We start from the raw sequence: 18,802 nt of genomic DNA, 5'->3' as shown, positions 1-18,802 counted from the left end.
TATTGCATTTTAGAGGAAGTTGAGATGATGAAAAAAATGCAATTTTGGACATTTGGATTTATTTCTTTATGACTTTTATGGGTTAAATATTGTTAGATCGGATTTCTTTTCTTTTTTTTTAAATTTTCAGTTATGTATTTTTAACTGAGAAAAAAATTGTATTTTAATTTTATATATAAGAAAAGTAAAAAAAAAACACACTTATATATATAGTTCTATATATATATATATATATATATATATATATATATATATATATATATATATATATATATATTACACACAAATACATGTATTTTTTTTTTTTTTCACTTCATTTTTTAGTCCCCATAGGGGACTTTAACCTTGTATCGTTTGATTGCCTGTCTTATATATTTCATAACTTCAACTTGGCAACATATAGTGAAAATCAGGGTCTCCTATGAAGCCCAGCATATAGGTGGGCTTTGTGAGATTACCAAGATGACGGCGACCAGGGCCTTAGACCCCATATACCTTGGCAGCTCATCTGCACCCTGCAGTCATGTCAGTGGGGAACTGATGGGTGCCCGAATGGATGGTGCAATTCAAATGCCACTATTTGTCAGTGATTGACAGCAGCATTTAAGGGGTTAAACAGCAGTGAATGGAGCAAGCTCTGATCGCTGCTGTCAGAGGCAGGCGTTGCCCGTATAATGCCACTGGGACCTGCTCTGTATGGAGCTGCGCTCACTCCATACAGCTGCCCCCGCTCCATGACATATCAGTATTCCATGGGGTGTGCAGGGGTTAATATGTTTTGTGATCAGTTGTTGGGAGTTTTTCTTAAAGGTTTTGTTTTCCAATCAATTTGGTTAGTCACCATGCAATACCACATTTCTCCTGTAGTGGCCACTGCAGAAAAATGTAAGGCTGCCTGCAGGTTCCTCTTGCTGTAACATCTGATCGCTGAGATCCACGGCGATCAGATCTCTCTCATTTAGAGAAGGGGCTGAACAACTCATTTAAGTTATCAGATCTTGAAACGTATCAGTGATTTTTGTCTTTTCCCATGAAATCTTGGTTCAGAATTAATTAGCCAAACTTCAAACATGTTCTAAATCAAGTTCTCAGCATATTGACCCACTTAGATAGAGAGCTATTCCCAGAGCTAAGGAGATGAAGTCTGAAGGATGCTCCTAGCAGATTTCCTACGTTTACATGCATAAGAGAGATGACTAAGTCATAGAAAACTACAAGTAATGTGCTAAAAACGCTGACACAATCATAGTTAAAGAGGAACTCCGGGAACGTAGAAAGGCATTGTCTAGACAAGTAGCTGAGAAGGTCACTCATTCATATCCATAGGGACTTACCTCTCAGAAAGTACCGACTCCCCTTGTGGAGACCCAGTTAGTATGGAGTTTTTAGAACAATGCTCCATGGGAAATATTATGCAAAATAGCTGTGGAAATATTTTGCAATATAGGTGACTTAACATAAATGAGTACATCCCACATCAAAAACTACTACATCTAGTATTTTGTATGATCTCCATGATTTTCACGGACAGCACAAAGGCTTCTAGGCCTAGAATGAAGAACTTGGCGACATATTACAGCATCTTTCTTTTCCCATTCTTCAAGAACGAGCTCTTTTAGAGCCTGGATGCTGGATGGAGAGTGATGACAACTTGTCTCTTGAGTAGTGTTGAGCCACCCCCGTAGTGTTCGGGTTCGGTTCGGTTCGTCGAACACCGGGATGTTTGTGGAACTGTTCGTCGAACACCGTTAAAACCAATGGCAGGCAAACAAAAACACATAGAAACACATAGAAAACACCTTCAAAGGTGTCCAAAAGCTGACAAACTGCTCAGAAGACGCTCTCTTTAAAAAAGCCGGCCGGCAGTTCAGCAGCGGCATACACCGGTACCCGACAATTTAGACAAGAAGGAATAGAGCATCACACATAGATTAGATAGATAGAAACATGTCAGTCACATATATAAGAAGTACAGGGACAGTGTTGCTTACTGTACTTGTCATTTAGTGTTAAAGGATTTATTAAAAAAAATATTAGTGTTTTCATGCACTGTCTCTTTAAAAAAGCCGTCCGGCAATTCAGCAGCGGTACCCGACAATTTATAACAGAAAGAATAGAGCATCACACATAGATTAGATAGATAGAAACATGTCAGTCACATATATAATAAGTATAGTGATAGTGTTGATTACTGTACTTGTCATTTAGTGTTAAAATAAAGGATTTATAAAAAAAAAATTTGGCGTGCGGTTCCCCGTAATTTTAGTCTCTAGCGAAGATTAAGCAGACGGCTGGGGCAGATGTTTGAAGCCTGGGAAGGGGGTAATACCCACGGACCTCCCCAGGCTACTAATATCAGCCCCCAGCTGAATACCTAGCCTTTACTAGCTATTAAAATGGGGGACCCCCCAAAAAAATGACGTGGGGTCCCCCCTATTTTAATAGCTAGCAAAGGCTAGGCAGACAGCTGGGGGCTGATATTAATAGCCCAGGAAGGGTACCATGAATATTGGCCCCCTCCCAGGCTAGAAACACCAGCCGTCAGCCGTCCCAGAAATGGCGCATCCATAGGATGCGCCAATTCTAGCACTTAGCATCGCTCTTCCCACTGCCCTGTAGCGGTGGCAGTGGGGTAATAGGGCTGGGGTTGATGTCAGCTTATAATGCCAGCTGACATCAAGCCCAGGTTAGTAATGGAGAAGCGTCTATAAGACACCCCCATTACTAACCCCATAGTCAAAGTTAAAAAAAAAACACAAACACCCAGAATAAAGTCCTTTAATTGAAATAAACACACAATTCTTTATTGTTCTAAATTAAACCATACTTACCATCACGCCCATTCCAGCTGAAGCCAACGATCTCCTGCAATAAAAGTAAAATAATAAAGCAACCTCATCCTTACCTTTCAATGTTTCCCACGACAGCTTCAGCTCTGCTACATTCACATGACAGGCTGGACCGCAGCAGAACGCTGCCATCCATCCTGTCATCCCGCAGACACTGAGAAGCGCCACCAACATGTTTCACTGTAGGCACCATATATTTTTGTTTGTTCTCCTCACCTTTGTGACACCATACAGTTTTGAAGCCATCAGTTCCAAAAACATTTGTCTTGCTCTCATCACTCCAGAGTATAGAGCCCCAGTAGTTTTCAAATTATTCTTCATGGGCCCAGACAAATTGTAGGCTTCTTTTTTTGGGTTTTAGGAGAGGCTTCCATCGTGGACGCATTCCGCTCCTCTGCAGTGTACACCTGATTGTTTCACGGGAGACACTCACCCCAGTTTGGTTTACTACTTCTTTATCTAACTAAAGTGAACTTGCATGTCAATTTTCTTCATCCCTTCTCATCAGAAAAAACTCATGTTTAGGTGTTAACTTCCATGGTTGGACTGGACGTCTCTGTGAGATGGTTGCAGTTCCACCTTTGTTACATTTTTGCATCACTTTTGCTGCAGTATTCTCAGTGATTAGTAAAGCATTTCTGATCTTCTTGTAACCTTCACCATTCTTGTGCAAATAATTTTTTTTTTCCTCAGGTCTTGTGACATTTCTCTTCCATGTGGTGCCATTGCTGACAGTATCACATGTGAAGGGGTTTCTTTTGTTAAGTAACAGCCTTTTATAGTCACCTGTCTGCTGGACCCCTGATTAATGAATAATTAGACTTATCGATGGTTGAATTCGTGTCAATTAAAATCTTGGAGTGCAAACTGTAGCTTTGCTTCTAAGAATTTCATTGCGGTGTGCTGATTTTTGCAACATGGTCTTGAATTAATATATTAGGAAAATTACTTTCTTGGATGTGCAAAATAACAAATCTTGCGTGCAATCAATAGCCCACATTTGTGGCAGTATTTTGAAGTATCGTATCCCATAGAAAATGTTTATTGTGAACAGAAATTAAAGGCTCTCTGACAAAATTTGTTGGGATGTACTCATTTATGTTGAGCTAAAGTTTTAAGCACATGTGGAGAAATTACTGAAAAGTAAGAAGCTTTTAAAAGTAGTAGTGTTCATAGTTTATTTTTATCCATTAGCAAAATGAATGAACAAAAGAGAAATCTAAATCCCATCAATATTTGGTGACCGCCCTTCACCTTCATCCTTTCTTCTCAGTCACTTGTACTTGCACAGTTTTTGATGGAACTCGGCAGGAGGTTGTTTCAAACATCTTGGAGAACTGACCCCAGATCTTCTGTGGATGAGGCTTGTGCGGATCCTTCTGTCTCTTCATGGGATCCCAGACTGACTGGATGATGTTAGATCAGGGCTCTGTGGGGCCGGATCATCACTTCCAGGACTCCTCATTCTTAATGACATTGGCTGGATGTTGGGGGTCGTTTTCTAGCTGCAGAATAAAGTTGGAGCCAATCAGACGCCTCCCTGATGGTATTACATGATGGATAAGTATCTGCCTGTATTTCTCAGTATTGAGGACAACATTAATCCTGACCAATCCCCATCTCCATTTGCTGAAATGCAGCCCCAAAATTGCAGAACCCTCCATCATGCTTCACTGTTTCTGCAGACACTGGTTATTGTAACACTCTCTAGCCCCGCGGGGAACCAACTTCCTTTTGTTACAGACGAATATTTTAAATTTTTAGTTCTTCTAGGCTGACATTTTTATGCACTCCAGATTCTATGTTTTCATACATAGTTGAGTCGCTTGGCCTTATTTCCATCTAGAAGACCACTTCTGGCCAGACGTCTCCGAACAGTAGACTGATGTAGCTGTGTCTCGCTAGTTGCTGCCAGTTCTGAGCTGATGTTGTAGGAGGAGATGATTTTGTCCTGATGATGAAGCTGTATATACTTCGAAAATGCGTCAACAAATAATCTGCGCTTTATCTGATCCTTAGCTCCATCCATCATCCTTCATCTGAATAGGCAGTGATGGAGTAACCCCATCTCCTTCCACTGTGTTGCATTATACTTCCATGTGGGTCTGCAGCAGCCTTTCTTAGGGATTTCTGTGGTGGTGGTCGCACAACCCGAGCCAGGTGAGCAATTCTCTCACATACCCGTCCTATCGTTTAATCGGTTAGGACCCTATTGTGCTATTGTTTTCTTCCAACTCTTCCACTTTAGTTCTGAGTTGATGGCACTGCTGGACATCTTCCTATTTCAAAGGGAAGTAACTTTCATCTGCTGCACTAAGTTTCCTTGGCCGGTCACCGCGTCTACGGTTCTCAACGTTGCCCATTTCTTTGTGTCCTCGATGCTGAAAAATAAAGGCAGATACATATCGATGATGTAATACCATCAGGGAGGCGTCTGATTGGCTCCAAATTTATTCTGCAGCCGGACAGTGACCCCAAACATCCAGCCAATGTCATTAAGAATTATCTTCAGCGTAAAGAAGAACAAGGAGTCCTGGAAGTGATGATATGGGCCAAACAAATCTTGAGGATGTCAGCTCATTATTCCTTACCCAATTCATACCCCAGTCACATACAGACATGATCATGCAGCCTCGGACAAGTCACTGCCTTCTCCAAGATCAACATAGTCTTCTGTGAATATCCCACCCATGTGACAACATCAGAAGAAGGGAATGTTGGACTTGAAGGAGGCAGTGACCATGTTATTATAGGTTGGCACATTGCAGGATCTTAGGCCACGGGAGGTGATTTTGTAGGGACACCTTGTCTTGATTGTGTTAAGCAGCTTCCTTAGTGTGTGAATTTTGCTCGTTTCTCTACTGTGTGAACAGTAGCTTCCCCTTATCCTCCTTGTGAGTATCTGCAGGCTGAATGCAGCACGTTGACATCTGCAGTTACCGTTCACCTTCCAGGCTTCGCTCTTTTCCTGTTTTTTTTATTATTCAGTATCAGCACTTTTGATTCCAGACACATTCCCAGGATCATCTGTATTCAACCACCAACACACGTGCAGAATGCCGGCCTATCTGTGTGCATAGAAGAGATGCAATTACTTAATTGTACAGCAAGTAAATGTTACGTAAAAATAATAGGACTCCGCTCGCAGAACAGCTGAAACGGCAGCTTAGTTGTTCTCGGTAATCCGTTGTACGTGTGAGAAATGGAGAGCGCCAGGATTTTAAAGAAACACTCTCGGAGACCTATATATACTGTGTTATGCCCGGTGCAGGCCCTGCGGGGGCGGAACGTGACACCATGGAAAAAGAGAGAACATTTCTATGTCAGGTCCTGAACCAGGAATGACACATATCATTGTTTGCCAGATTGTGCCCTTAGGACTTGTAAGGTGGAATATGGACATCAGTATTAAAGGAGGGCTCTAACATATGTCTGCTCCTCATGGGTGGGGCTAGAACACTGCACATATCTGCAAAAAGCACTTGAATTCTTAATTGTATCAGTAATTCTACGTTTTCCAGGGCCAGGTAATTTCTGAGATCTTCTTCTCTGTCTGACACCTTCAGCCATAATTGGCAGCATTTTCTAAGAAGACTTTGGCTTTCAAAAAGCATCGGTGTGGTGGGTGTGATGTTTCTTCAGGCGCGGCTTATTATCAGATGTGATATTATTTACACACTGTGTGATGGTTTTAATTGAGTAATATATGTGTGTATTATTTCATTGTTATCTGGGGTATTAATTGAGCATTTTTATGGAGGATTTAATAGATCAATATATTTATGTATTAATTCACTATTATCTGGGGTATTCATTGAGCATTTATAGGGTTGTTTTAATTGAGCAATATATGTGTTTATTAATTCAGTATTATCTGGGGTATTAATTGAGCTCTGTATGGTGTTGTAATAGAGCAATATATATATAATATATATACAGTACAGACCAAAAGTTTGAACACACCTTCTCATTTAAAGATTTTTCTGTATTATCATGACTATGAAAATTGTACATTCACACTGAAGGCATCAAAACTATCAATTAACACATGTGGAATTATATACTTAACAAAAAAGTGTGAAATAACTGAAAATATGTCTTATATTCTAGGTTCTTCAAAGTAGCCACCTTTTGCTTTGATGACTGCTTTGCACACTCTTGGCATTCTCTTGATGAGCTTCAAGAGGTAGTCACCTGAAATGGTTTTCACTTCACAGGTGTGCCCTGTCAGGTTTAATAAGTGGGATTTCTTGCCTTATAAATGGGGTTGGGACCATCAGTTGTGTTGTGCAGAAGTCAGGTGGATACACAGCTGATAGTCCTACTGAATAGACTGTTAGAATTGGGCAAACTTTGAAAGTGTCCCCAAGTGTAGTTGCAAAACCATCAAGCGCTACAAAGAAACTGGCTCACATGAGGACCGCCCCAGGAAAGGAAGACCAAGAGTCACCTCTGCTTCTGAGGATAAGTTTATCCGAGTCACCAGCCTCAGAAATCACAGGTTAACAGCAGCTCAGATTAGAGACCAGGTCAATGCCACACAGAGTTCTAGCAGCAGACACATCTCTACAACAACTGTTAAGAGGAGATTTTGTGCAGCAGGCCTTCATGGTAAAATAGCTGCTAGGAAACCACTGCTAAGGACAGGCAACAAGCAGAAGAGACTTCTTTGGGCTAAAGAACACAAGGAATGGACATTAGACCAGTGGAAATCTGTGCTTTGGTCTGATGAGTCCAAATTTGAGATCTTTGGTTCCAACCACCGTGTCTTTGTGCGACGCAGAAAAGGTGAACGGATGGACTCTACATGCCTGGTTCCCACCGTGAAGCATGGAGGAGGAGGTGTGATGGTGTGGGGGCATTTTGCTGGTGACACTGTTGAGATTTATTCAAAATTGGAGGCATACTGAACCAGCATGGCTACCACAGCATCTTGCAGCGGCATGCTATTCCATCCGGTTTGCGTTTAGTTGGACCATCATTTATTTTTCAACAGGTCAATGACCCCAAACACACCTCCAGGCTGTGTAAGGGCTATTTGACCAAGAAGGAGAGTGATGGGGTGCTACGCCAGATGACCTGGCCTCCACAGTCACCAGACCTGAACCCAATCGAGATGGTTTGGGGTGAGCTGGACCGCAGAGTGAAGGCAAAAGAGCCAACAAGTGCTAAGCATCTCTGGGAACTCCTTCAAGATTGTTGGAAGACCATTTCCGGTGACTACCTCTTGAAGCTCCTCAAGAGAATGCCAAGAGTGTGCAAAGCAGTCATCAAAGCAAAAGGTGGCTACTTTGAAGAACCTAGAATATAAGACATATTTTCAGTTGTTTCACACTTCTTTGTTAAGTATATAATTCCACATGTGTTAATTCATAGTTTTGATGCCTTCAGTGTGAATGTACAATTTTCATAGTCATGAAAATACAGAAAAATCTTTAGATGAGAAGGTGTGTCCAAACTTTTGGTCTGCACTGTATATTAATTCAGTATTATCTGGGGTATTAATTGAGCATTATATGGCAGATTTAATTAAATAATATATGAGTGTATTAACTCAGGATTTTCTATATCACGGTTTTAATATAACTATATGAGCACTTATTATTCAATATTATCTGGAGTGCTAATTAAGCATTGTAGGTGGTTTTAATAGATAAATATATATGTATTAAGTCATTATTGCCCAATAATAATTGAGCACTGTATAGCAATTTTAATAGACCAAAATAAGTGTTTATTATTTCAATATTATATTGGGTATTAATTCAGCACTGTATGGTGATATCAACTGAGAAATATATGTGTTTTTCAATATTGTTTACAGTGTTAATTGAGCACTGTATGGCGGTTTTACTTGAGGAATAAATGTGTCTATTCACTGTTATTTGGGGTATTAATTAAGCACTGTATGGCGGTTTTAATAGATCAATATATGTGTCTTTTATTTCACTATTAATTGAGCACTCTATAGTGGTTTTCATTGAGTAATATTAATATTAATTTTATTAATCATTATTTATTAAGGTTATTTAATACTAATTGATCAATGTATGGCCATTTTAAAAATGTAATATATGTGTGTATTATTTCAGGATTACCTGATATCAATTGAGCACTTTATGGTCGTTTTAATAAATTAATTTATGTGTATTGATTAAATTTTATCTGGGGTATTAATTGAGCACTGCACAATGGTTTTAAAGGGAATCTGTCACTCCCTGGAGATATCAGACCGCTACTATGGCCATACAGGTTATAGAAAAGTAAATCTATACATACCTGTGTGGCCCATAGTAGAGGTCTGATTGCAGAGAAAAGTAGTTTTTTTCCGGATGCCAAGCCTGTGGAAAACCAAAGTGATAAAACTACTTTTCTCTGCAATCAGACCTCTGCTCTGGGCCATACAGGAAAGTATAGATTTACTTTTCTATAACCTGTATGGCCATAGTAGCGGTCTGATATCTCCCAGGGGGGTGACAGATTCACTTTAACTTAGCAATATATATGTGTGTATTAATTCAGTATTGTCTATGGTGTTAATTAAGCACTGTCTGCAGTTTTAATTGAGTAATATATGTGTGTATTGATTCACTGTTATCTAGGGTATAAATTAAGCATTGCATGGCGGTTTTAATGGCTCAATATATGTGTGTTTTATTTCAATATAATTTGGGGGTATTACTTGAGCACTGCTTGGCGGTTTTAATAGATCAGTATATGTGTGTATTATTTCATTATTATCTGGGAGTATTAATTGAGCACTGTATGGTGGTTTTAATTGAGTAATTTTAATATAAATGTTATTAATTCAGGGTTATTTGATAATAATTAAGCACTGTATGGCCGTTTTAATAAATTATTATATATATATTAATACAATTTTATCTGGGGTATTAATTGAGCACTGTATGGTGGTCTTAACTGAGCAATATATTTGTGCATTAATTCAGTATTGTCTGCGGTGTTAATTAGGCGCTGGATGGCGGTTTTAATAGATCAATATATGTGTGTATTTTTTCAATATTATCTGGGGTATTAATTGAGCACTGTATGGCGGTTTTAATTGAGCACTTTATGGCTGTTTTAATGGAGCATTGTATGGCTGGTTTAATGGAGTACTGTATTGCGGTTTTAATTGAGCACTCTATGGCGGTTTTAATTGAGTACTGTATGGCTGTTTTAATTGAGCACTTTATGGTGGTTTTAATTGAGCACTTTATGGCGGTTTTAATTGAGCACTTTATGGCGGTTTTAATTGAGCACTGTATGGTGGTTTTAATTGAGCAATATGCTGTATGTGTGCATTAATTCTGTATTGTTTTGTATTGTTTGGTGTATTAATGGCAGCGTTAATTGAGCAATATATGGGTGTCTTAATTATAAACTCTGCTTTATTAATAAATATAACACAAAACCGCCCACGTCCCATTTCTCCAGCCTATAATAGATCATAAATGACACGCACTTGATCATATTGATTTGACTGTTGCATCCATTTAATGTATTTGGTTCTCACCGGTAATTATAATCATTCCGCCGCTCTGCCGGCAGCCAATCAGGAGCGGCTCTATAAAGTGTAATGATTTGCTTGCAACAGCTGCTTGCATTGATAAAAAGTGCTGTCTCTGCAGATCCTGTCTGTACGTGCCGCCGCCCTCCCCCATCCTCCACGCTTACAGTATATACCGGCATTATGTATATCCGAGAGAAGGCAGCTTTTACTTATCATTTCTATGAAAGCTCTGCAGATGGAAGGGGTGTAACGAGAGGGGGTGTAACAAGAGGGGCTGCAGTTGCATCAAGTAGCCACTGGCTACCATGGCAAGACACCAGTATTATTAATGGCACATGATGATACAGATATTGCAGTGGGGGAGCAGGGTTTTTCCCCTTTTACCCCCTATGGATGCTGACAATTTTCATTTTTGCTTTGTAAATTTTTTCCTCTTCTTCTACGAAGACCGATAAAATCTTTATTTATTTAAATATTTTTTTATTATTATTTATTTTTTTATTTTAATTATTATTATAGCACAAACGTAGCCTGTTTTTTTTTTTTTGCAGGTTGCATTGTCATTTTAGAAAAAAAAAATAAAAAAATTTCAAGTGCTATGAAATGAAAAAAACAAACAAAAAACAACACAATTTCCCCACTGTTTTTTGGGTTTTTGTTTTTCCATTGTTCATTGTGTCCGATTCCGGCCATACCGTGCTTGCATCATTTATTTTCTAATTTTTTTTTAGTTTTGCTATATTAATGACTTAAAAAAAAAATCAGAACTCTGTAAAAATATAGAATTATTATTATTTTTTTTTGGGGCATTTTCCAAGATCCATAACCTTTTTAGTTCTTCCTTTGATGGAGCTGTGTGAGGACTTGTTTTTTTGCGAGCCGAGATCTAGTTGTTAATCGCACCATTTTGATGTACATATGACATTTTGAACACTTTTTATTGCATTTTTTGGTTGGTATGGTGACAAAAAAAACAGCAATTTTGACATTTTGATTTTTTTGTATGGTGTTTATCGTACGAGGTTAAATAATTTTATACTTTTGTAGCTTGGATTTTTACAGTTGCGGCAGAACCAAATATTCTTAAAGTTTTACTTTTTTTTTTTAAACTGTGGAGCGATTTCTAATTTATTTTTTTTATAATTTTAAAAACTTTTTTTTTTTTACATGTCACTTTATTTTTTTTCTTAAAGCGGCAATCATAGATACGTTGTCATTATAATATATACTCTCCATAATTCATCCTTGCTGAATACATAGGCGCCCGATTCTGTCCGCTCATTAGATATTTAATTTGTTTCCCAATTGTATCTGTTTCTGGATAAGATCGGTGACCGGTCCCCATTAGAGCTGTGACCGGTCCCCATTAGAGCTGTGACCGGTCCCCATTAGAGCTGTGACCGGTCTCCTAACTTTCTGCTCAATGAAGCTCCGATATCCCCCTGTCCTTATATAATGTACATTTGTCACTCAGGATTCTGGGTGACAATGAGGGAGCTCAGGGATCAATTCATGGGATATATAGTGCCTCGGATAACAGGAAAAGTAGCCCAACGCCCCTCTCCTTCTGCCTGAGATTTTTAGCAATTTCAGCCCTCATAATAACACCATATAATGCCAAGATAGTTCGATAGATAATACAACAAACTGCCATATAGTGCTAAGATAACGAATTGATATACAGTGCACCCATATACAGTCCACATAATGCCACTATACTGCTACAGTGCCTACAAGCAGTATTCAACCCCCTGCAGATTTAGCTGGTCTGATAAGATGCAAATAAGTTAGAGCCTTCAAACTGCAAACGAGAATAGGTTTTATGAACAGAAGCATAAATCTTACAAACCAAAAAGTTATGTTGCTCAGTTGAATTTTATTAAATTTTAAACATAAAAGTGTGGGTCAATTATTATTCAACCCCTATGTTTAATATTTTGTGGAATAACCCTTCTTTGCAATTACAGCTAATAATCGTCTTTTATAAGACCTGATCAGGCCGGCACAGGTCTGTGGAGTTATCTTGGCCCACTCCTCCATGCAGATCTTCTCCAAGTTATCTAGGTTCTTTGGGTGTCTCATGTGGACTTTATTCTTGAGCTCCTTCCACAAGTTTTCAATTGGGTTAAGGTCAGGAGACTGACTAGGCCACTCCAACACCTTGACTTTTTCCCTCTTGAACCAGGCCTTGGTTTTCTTGGCTGTGTGCTTTGGGTCGTTGTCTTGTTGGAAGATGAAATTACGACCCATCTTAAGATCCTTGATGGAGGAGCGGAGGTTCTTGGCCAAAATCTCCAGGTAGGCCGTGCTATCCATCTTCTCATGGATGCGGACCAGATGGCCAGGCCCCTTGGCTGAGAAACAGCCCCACAGCATGATGCTGCCACCACCATGCTTGACTGTAGGGATGGTATTCTTGGGGTCGTATGCAGTGCCATCCAGTCTCCAAACGTCACGTGTGTGGTTGGCACCAAAGATCTCGATCTTGGTCTCATCAGACCATAGAACATTGAACCAGTCTGTCTCAGAGTCCTCCAAGTGATCATGAGCAAACTGTAGATGAGCCTTGACATGACGCTTTGAAAGTAAAGATACCTTACGGGCTAGTCTGGAATGGAGACCATTGCGGTGGAGTACGTTACTTATGGTATTGACTGAAACCAATGTCCCCACTGCCATGAGATCTTCCCGGAGCTCCTTCCTTGTTGTCCTTGGGTTAGCCTTGACTCTTCGGACAAGCCTGGCCTCGGCACGGGAGGACACTTTCAAAGGCTGTCCTGGCCGTGGAAGGCTAACAGTAGTTCTGTAGCACCCTGAGGACTCGGCTGCTATAGGGGTATTGCACCTCAAACCAGAGGTGTGGTATTCCACTCCCGGGTAAGGATGGAGTGTGGGTCTGAGCTCAGTAGGCTGCATGCACTACATACATCCCATTTCCGGGGGACAGAACTACGGTACTCCCACCAAGTAGATGTGCAGGTACGACAGAGTCTGTCCCTGGCTGGAGTGGGAGGGGGGGTGGAACATCCCAGTAGTGTAGGGGCAGATAGGGGAGGGGCTCTGGGCATAGAGATAGGAGCCCATTGGGTGCTGGTCACCTGGGCTCACACATAGAGGGAGTATATATGGTGGGCACCATCTAGAGATAGGGTGAGTCTGGCAGGAGAGTTCTGAGGAGGAGTTCAGCCAGGAGGGCTGACAGGGAGCTGTGGCTCCGGCTGGGCCCAGCTCCAGGGCCAGGCCTGAAGCAGAGAGGAAGAAGAAAGGCCCAGAGACGCAGAAAAGAGGGAACCCTAAGATCCCAGAAGCAAACCAAAAAGGGTGAAGGGTTGGCAGAAGAGGGCACCGGATCCCAAGCTGGCGGAGGCAAAAGTAACCCTTAACCAGGAACCGGAGGTCGTGGGCAAGCTTTGCCACGACCTTCACCACATCCACCAGGAAGGTACACCAAGAGTAGGGTCAGGAAAGCCAGAGAAGGTTTTACCATAGAAGGCCCAAGGGAACCGGACAAAGGTGGATCCCTGGTGGGGACGGCCAGGAGAGAGAGAGAGAGAGGGAAGCTCAGGACCACGCTCCGGAACTGCCTGGGGGTTGGCCGAGTCCAGCACCTGGTGGATGCAGCACGGCTCGGGTGGTCACTCAAGGCCAGAGTGACTGAAGGAACACCTGTGAGTAAAAACCCTGAAACTGCATCTCACGTCTCTGACTCTCCTTTCTGCACTATCACTATCCCCATCATCCGCACCAGCTGCCCTGAGACCATACCCCTCCCGTTGGGGGTTATACCACCATCGCTGCACCCATACTACCGGCCTCAGCGGACTGTTTTACATCGGCGGCCTTGTGACCGCAAATCAACGGGTGGCGTAGTCGACACATAAACAACATCTACCAAGACTGCCACACACTTAGTTTGACACCCTGGGCACGGACCGGGTTACCGCCACGAGACTACTACCCCCATCTGATCCGGCTCCGGGTAAGCCCCCGTGCGCGCGATGCCGCACGACACAGCAGGCCCAGGGGCGCGTCAGTTCCATAAGCCTTCCACTTACGGATGATGCTCCCAACAGTGGAGACAGGTAGGCCCAACTCCTTGGAAAGGGTTTTGTACCCCTTGCCAGCCTTGTGACCCTCCACGATCTTCTCTCTGATGGCCTTGGAATGCTCCTTTGTCTTTCCCATGTTGACCATGTCTGAGTGCTGTTCACAAGTTTGGGGAGGGTCTTAAATAGTCAGAAAAGGCTGGCAAAAGAGATCTTTAATCCACACATGTGAAGCTCATTATTCTTGGTGCCTGAACTACTTCTTAATACTTTAGGGGGACCAAACAGAATTCTTGTGGTTTGAGGGGTTGAATAATAAATGACACTCTGAATTAACTTTTAACGTTTTAAAAAAAAACAAACAAAAAAAAAAAAAAAAACAATATTTGCTGCAGTGCATTTCCCACTTCCAGGCTGATCTACAGTACAAATGTCAAAATGCCAAGTTAATTCCGCATGTGTCAACCAGCTAAATCTGCAGGGGGGTTGAATACTACTTGTAGGCACTGTATATAGTGCTAAGATAGTCCACTGATATGCAGTGCAACCATATACATTTCACATAATGCCACTTACTTCTATATAGTACTATGATAGTCCACCCATATACAGTCCACAATGCCACTATACTGCCATATTGTCATATAGTGCTAAAATAATACACTGATATACAGTGCGCCCATATACAGTCCACATAATGCCACTATACTGCCATATAGTACTAAGATGATCCACTGATATACAGTGCGCCCATATACAGTCCACATAACGCCACATACTGCCATATAGTACTAAGATGATCCACTGATATACAGTGCGCCCATATACAGTCCACATAATGCCACTATACTGCCATATAAGTGCTAAGATAATGAACTGATATACAGCCCATATACAGTCCACATAATGCCACGTACTGCTATATAGTACTAAGATAGTGTACCCATAATGTCACTATACTGCCATATGGTACTAAAATAATCCACTGATGTACAGTGCACCCATATACAGTCCACATAATGCCACTATACTGCCATATCCACTGTATCATGCACTGCTATATAGTGCACCCATATATAATCCACATTGTGCTATCATACTGGGATATAGTGTTAAGATAATCTACTTCTATCCAGTCCACATAACACCGCCATGTAGAGCCTAGATAATGGCACATAATGCCATATAGTGCACCCACATACAGCCCACATAATGCCACCATACTGCTATATAACCCTACCACATATGAATGGAGGTAACCAGTGAACGGAGCTGCAGAGCTACATTCATAGTGTACCGGCCGCTGCCGAGAGCTGCAGATCTGTTACAGTGTTCAGCAGATGCAGGAGCTGTGATAGGAGATATATTAGAGTTTCCCAACTTTTTCAGGGTCCTGAATTGCGAACCCACCAAACCCACACAGTGATCCGTCCACAATCCAGGGGGGAAATCTGAGAAAGCTGCCAGTCAGCCCTGAGTGTGAGCAATAATACCGCCATACTGTATCGCCAGCTCCCTGGCTCTTCTGTATTGGTGTAGCAGAGCTGGATGTGTAATGTAAGGCTAATGTGCACCTGACGGATTTAAATCTATTTCCCGCAGCAGAAATCCAAGCGTCGACCTCAGATTTCCATCGCGGCAAACTTAAATCCATTTTGGTCCTCTATCGCCCAAATCTGCCCCATCGTCAAACATTTTCATCCAACATTTTTGGGGGGATTTTTCCAACATTTTTGGTGGGGATGCAAATTTTGCCCAGATTTGGTTAAAAAAAAAAAATCTGCTCCGAAATCTGCAGGCGCATTCCGTCATGTGAACAGATCCCAACTCTTAATCGTAATACCTCCTGCCTGACAACACACCCAGCTCTGCTACATCACCGTAATCTAGGGCTCTGCAGGGAAAGCCATCTTTTGCCATAGTTTGCAGCCGCCGTGGCTTCATCCTGTGACTTTGATGTGCTGGAGTAAGCTGGATTGTGACTCGCAGCATACACTATTCCCAGCGCTGCTTCGCCCGCCATCTGCGGGGCTGGACAGCTGTGCGCCTTTCCATCCTGCAAGAAGCTGATGCCAATGGTTTAGCATCTTTAGTCTTTTTTTTTTTTTTTTGGAGAGGAAAGCCTACCCTTCCTGAGGATTTTCTGCAGAGACTACTCCACTCACTATGTCTTGCAGTAAGTCACTGGCTACCAAACAATTCAGGATCTGCAGTCGTCCCCTTCCTGTGGAATAGCAGAGACCCTCTGGGTGGCGGATCCTATAGGAGAGAGTGGGGGGGGGCGCGTATCCATTGCCTTTTCTTATGGTAATTTCACCATCTTTTTTAGCCCTAATTGGAAGAAAAAAAAGGGGGAATCCTATCATCCCTGCATGACTGATGCATCAGGCTTCCAGCCGCTGTGGGTCCTCTGTGCTGCTGGGGATGGACATATGTTGCTAGCCGGCCCCCAGGACCTGGGTGGGTTACCTGGAAGGATGCAGGATTTTCAGCTGTAAAGGAATGTGCCCCATTGTCAGTACCCGCGCCACACCAATGATCTGCCACTGCAAAGTTGCATGCACCAACAACACTTTGTCGTTGATGTTTGGCTGCAAGGTAAGTCAGGGGTTAATGCCATTTACTTATTTATTTCATCAGGATTAACCATTTATAGGATGGAGACGATTGCTGCACCAGGCAGCCCCCCAGGAGGAGGGGTATGCAATGCAGGGGGGTTAAATCTAATGGGAATTGACATGGCGGGGGATCTATAATTTAGGTGTGTGGGATGGGATCTGCATCAAAGGATTATAGCGCTGGAGTTTATAACATTTTCTGGTGTGTATATACAGTATATATATCTAAATAAATGTAGCAGAGCTGACTTTGTCAGAGTAGCAGAGCTGACATTGTCAGTATAGCAGAGCTGACTTTGTCAGTGTAGCAGAGCTGACTTTGTCAGTATAGCAGAGCTGACTTTGTCAGTGTAGCAGAGCTGACTTTGTCAGTGTAGCAGAGCTGACTTTGTCAGTATAGCAGAGCTGACATTGTCAGTATAGCAGAGCTGACTTTGTCAGTGTAGCAGAGTTGACATTGTCAGTGTTATAGAGCTGACATTGTCAGTGTAGTAGAGCTGACTTTGTCAGTGTAGTAGAGCTGACTTTGTCAGTGTAGCAGAGCTGACATTGTCAGTATAGCAGAGCTGACTTTGTCAGTATAGCAGAGCTGACTTTGTCAGTATAGCAGAGCTGACTTTGTCAGTGTAGCAGAGCTGACTTTGTCAGTGTAGCAGAGCTGACTTTGTCAGTATAGCAGAGCTGACTTTGTCAGTATAGCAGAGCTGACTTTGTCAGTATAACAGAGCTGACTTTGTCAGTATAGCAGAACTGACTTTGTCAGTGTAGCAGAGCTGACTTTGTCAGTGTAGCAGAGCTGACTTTGTTAGTGTAGCAGAGCTGACATTGTCAGTGTAGCAGATTAACAATGTTGCAATCTTCTTGTCAGTGTTGCAGACCTGAGCTTAAAGGGGTTTCCTTTGGTAACAGTTTTTTTTTTTTTACTTATATACATGTATTTTGGGCTAAAAATCATATTTGCAATTGGGTTTCATTAAACATTTTGCACCGTTTGGCTTTTATAGGCTCATTTTTGTTTCCTGGAATATTCAACTTTGATGTGGTTTGTTGTCATAAATTAGCTCAGGAAAAGATAGATATAAGAGTTACAGACACTTTCTGCCAGAAGGAGCTCACTTGTGGATTCTCACTGAGCTCATTCTGGAGCCAGCAATAAACAAATGCTCTTGGCTTTTACAGATTCTTTTTTTCCCCTGTACATTTAACTTTGATGTGGTCCTAAATCAGCTGTGAAGAGCTCAGAAAAAGACAGATAAAATAGTTATAGACTCATTCCATCAGAAGGGGATCACTGATGGCTTCTCAATGAGCTCATTCTTTAGCCAGAAACAGACAGTCGCTTTTTGCTTTTACAGATTCTTTTTGTACCTGTTTTCTGTACATTCAACTTTGATGTGGTCATAAATCAGCTGAGAAGAGCTCAGAAAAAGTTAGACAAAACAGTTACAGACTTTCCCATTAGAAGGAGCTCACTGATGGCTTCTCAATGAGCTCATTATAGAGCCAGCAATAGACGGTGATATCAACTTTGATATAGTCATAAATCAGCTGAGAACAGCTCACAAAAAAAAACCAGTTAAAATAGTTACAGACTTATTTCATCAGAAGGCGTTCACTGATGGTTCCTCAGTGAGCTCATTCTGGAGCCAGCAGTAGACAGTTGCTCCTGGCATTTACAGATTTTTTTTCCCTATACATTTAACTTTGATGTGGTCATAAATCAGCTGAGAAGAGCTCAGAAAATGTCAGATAAAATAGTTACAGACTCTTCCTTTG

General features: G+C 41.6%; 1 protein-coding gene across 7 annotated transcripts in view; it reads left to right on the top strand.

The window, feature by feature from the left end:
* The window catches only part of DLG2 (discs large MAGUK scaffold protein 2), a 1,666,258-nt gene that overhangs the window by 561,964 nt on the left and 1,085,492 nt on the right, over nt 1-18,802 (top strand). Inside the window, exons 1-2 of one of the 7 annotated variants that reach the window (XM_073661713.1) lie at nt 16,377-16,584; nt 16,738-17,006. The exons of 4 other annotated variants lie outside the window; for them this stretch is intronic. In XM_073661713.1, the coding sequence (XP_073517814.1) occupies nt 16,911-17,006 (96 nt within the window). In that variant the 5' untranslated portion in view covers nt 16,377-16,584; nt 16,738-16,910. Of the gene's footprint in view, nt 1-16,376; nt 17,007-18,802 lie in introns of those variants that run through there. 2 more of the 7 variants (XM_073661712.1, XM_073661738.1) reach the window with 2 other exon arrangements.

This window comes from Phyllobates terribilis, unplaced genomic scaffold (genome assembly GCF_046119375.1).
Source record: "Phyllobates terribilis strain yellow unplaced genomic scaffold, ASM4611937v1 Scaffold_2__4_contigs__length_985480577, whole genome shotgun sequence".
Classification (NCBI taxonomy): Eukaryota; Metazoa; Chordata; class Amphibia; order Anura; family Dendrobatidae; genus Phyllobates; species Phyllobates terribilis.
This window is presented reverse-complemented; position numbering and strand designations above follow the sequence as displayed.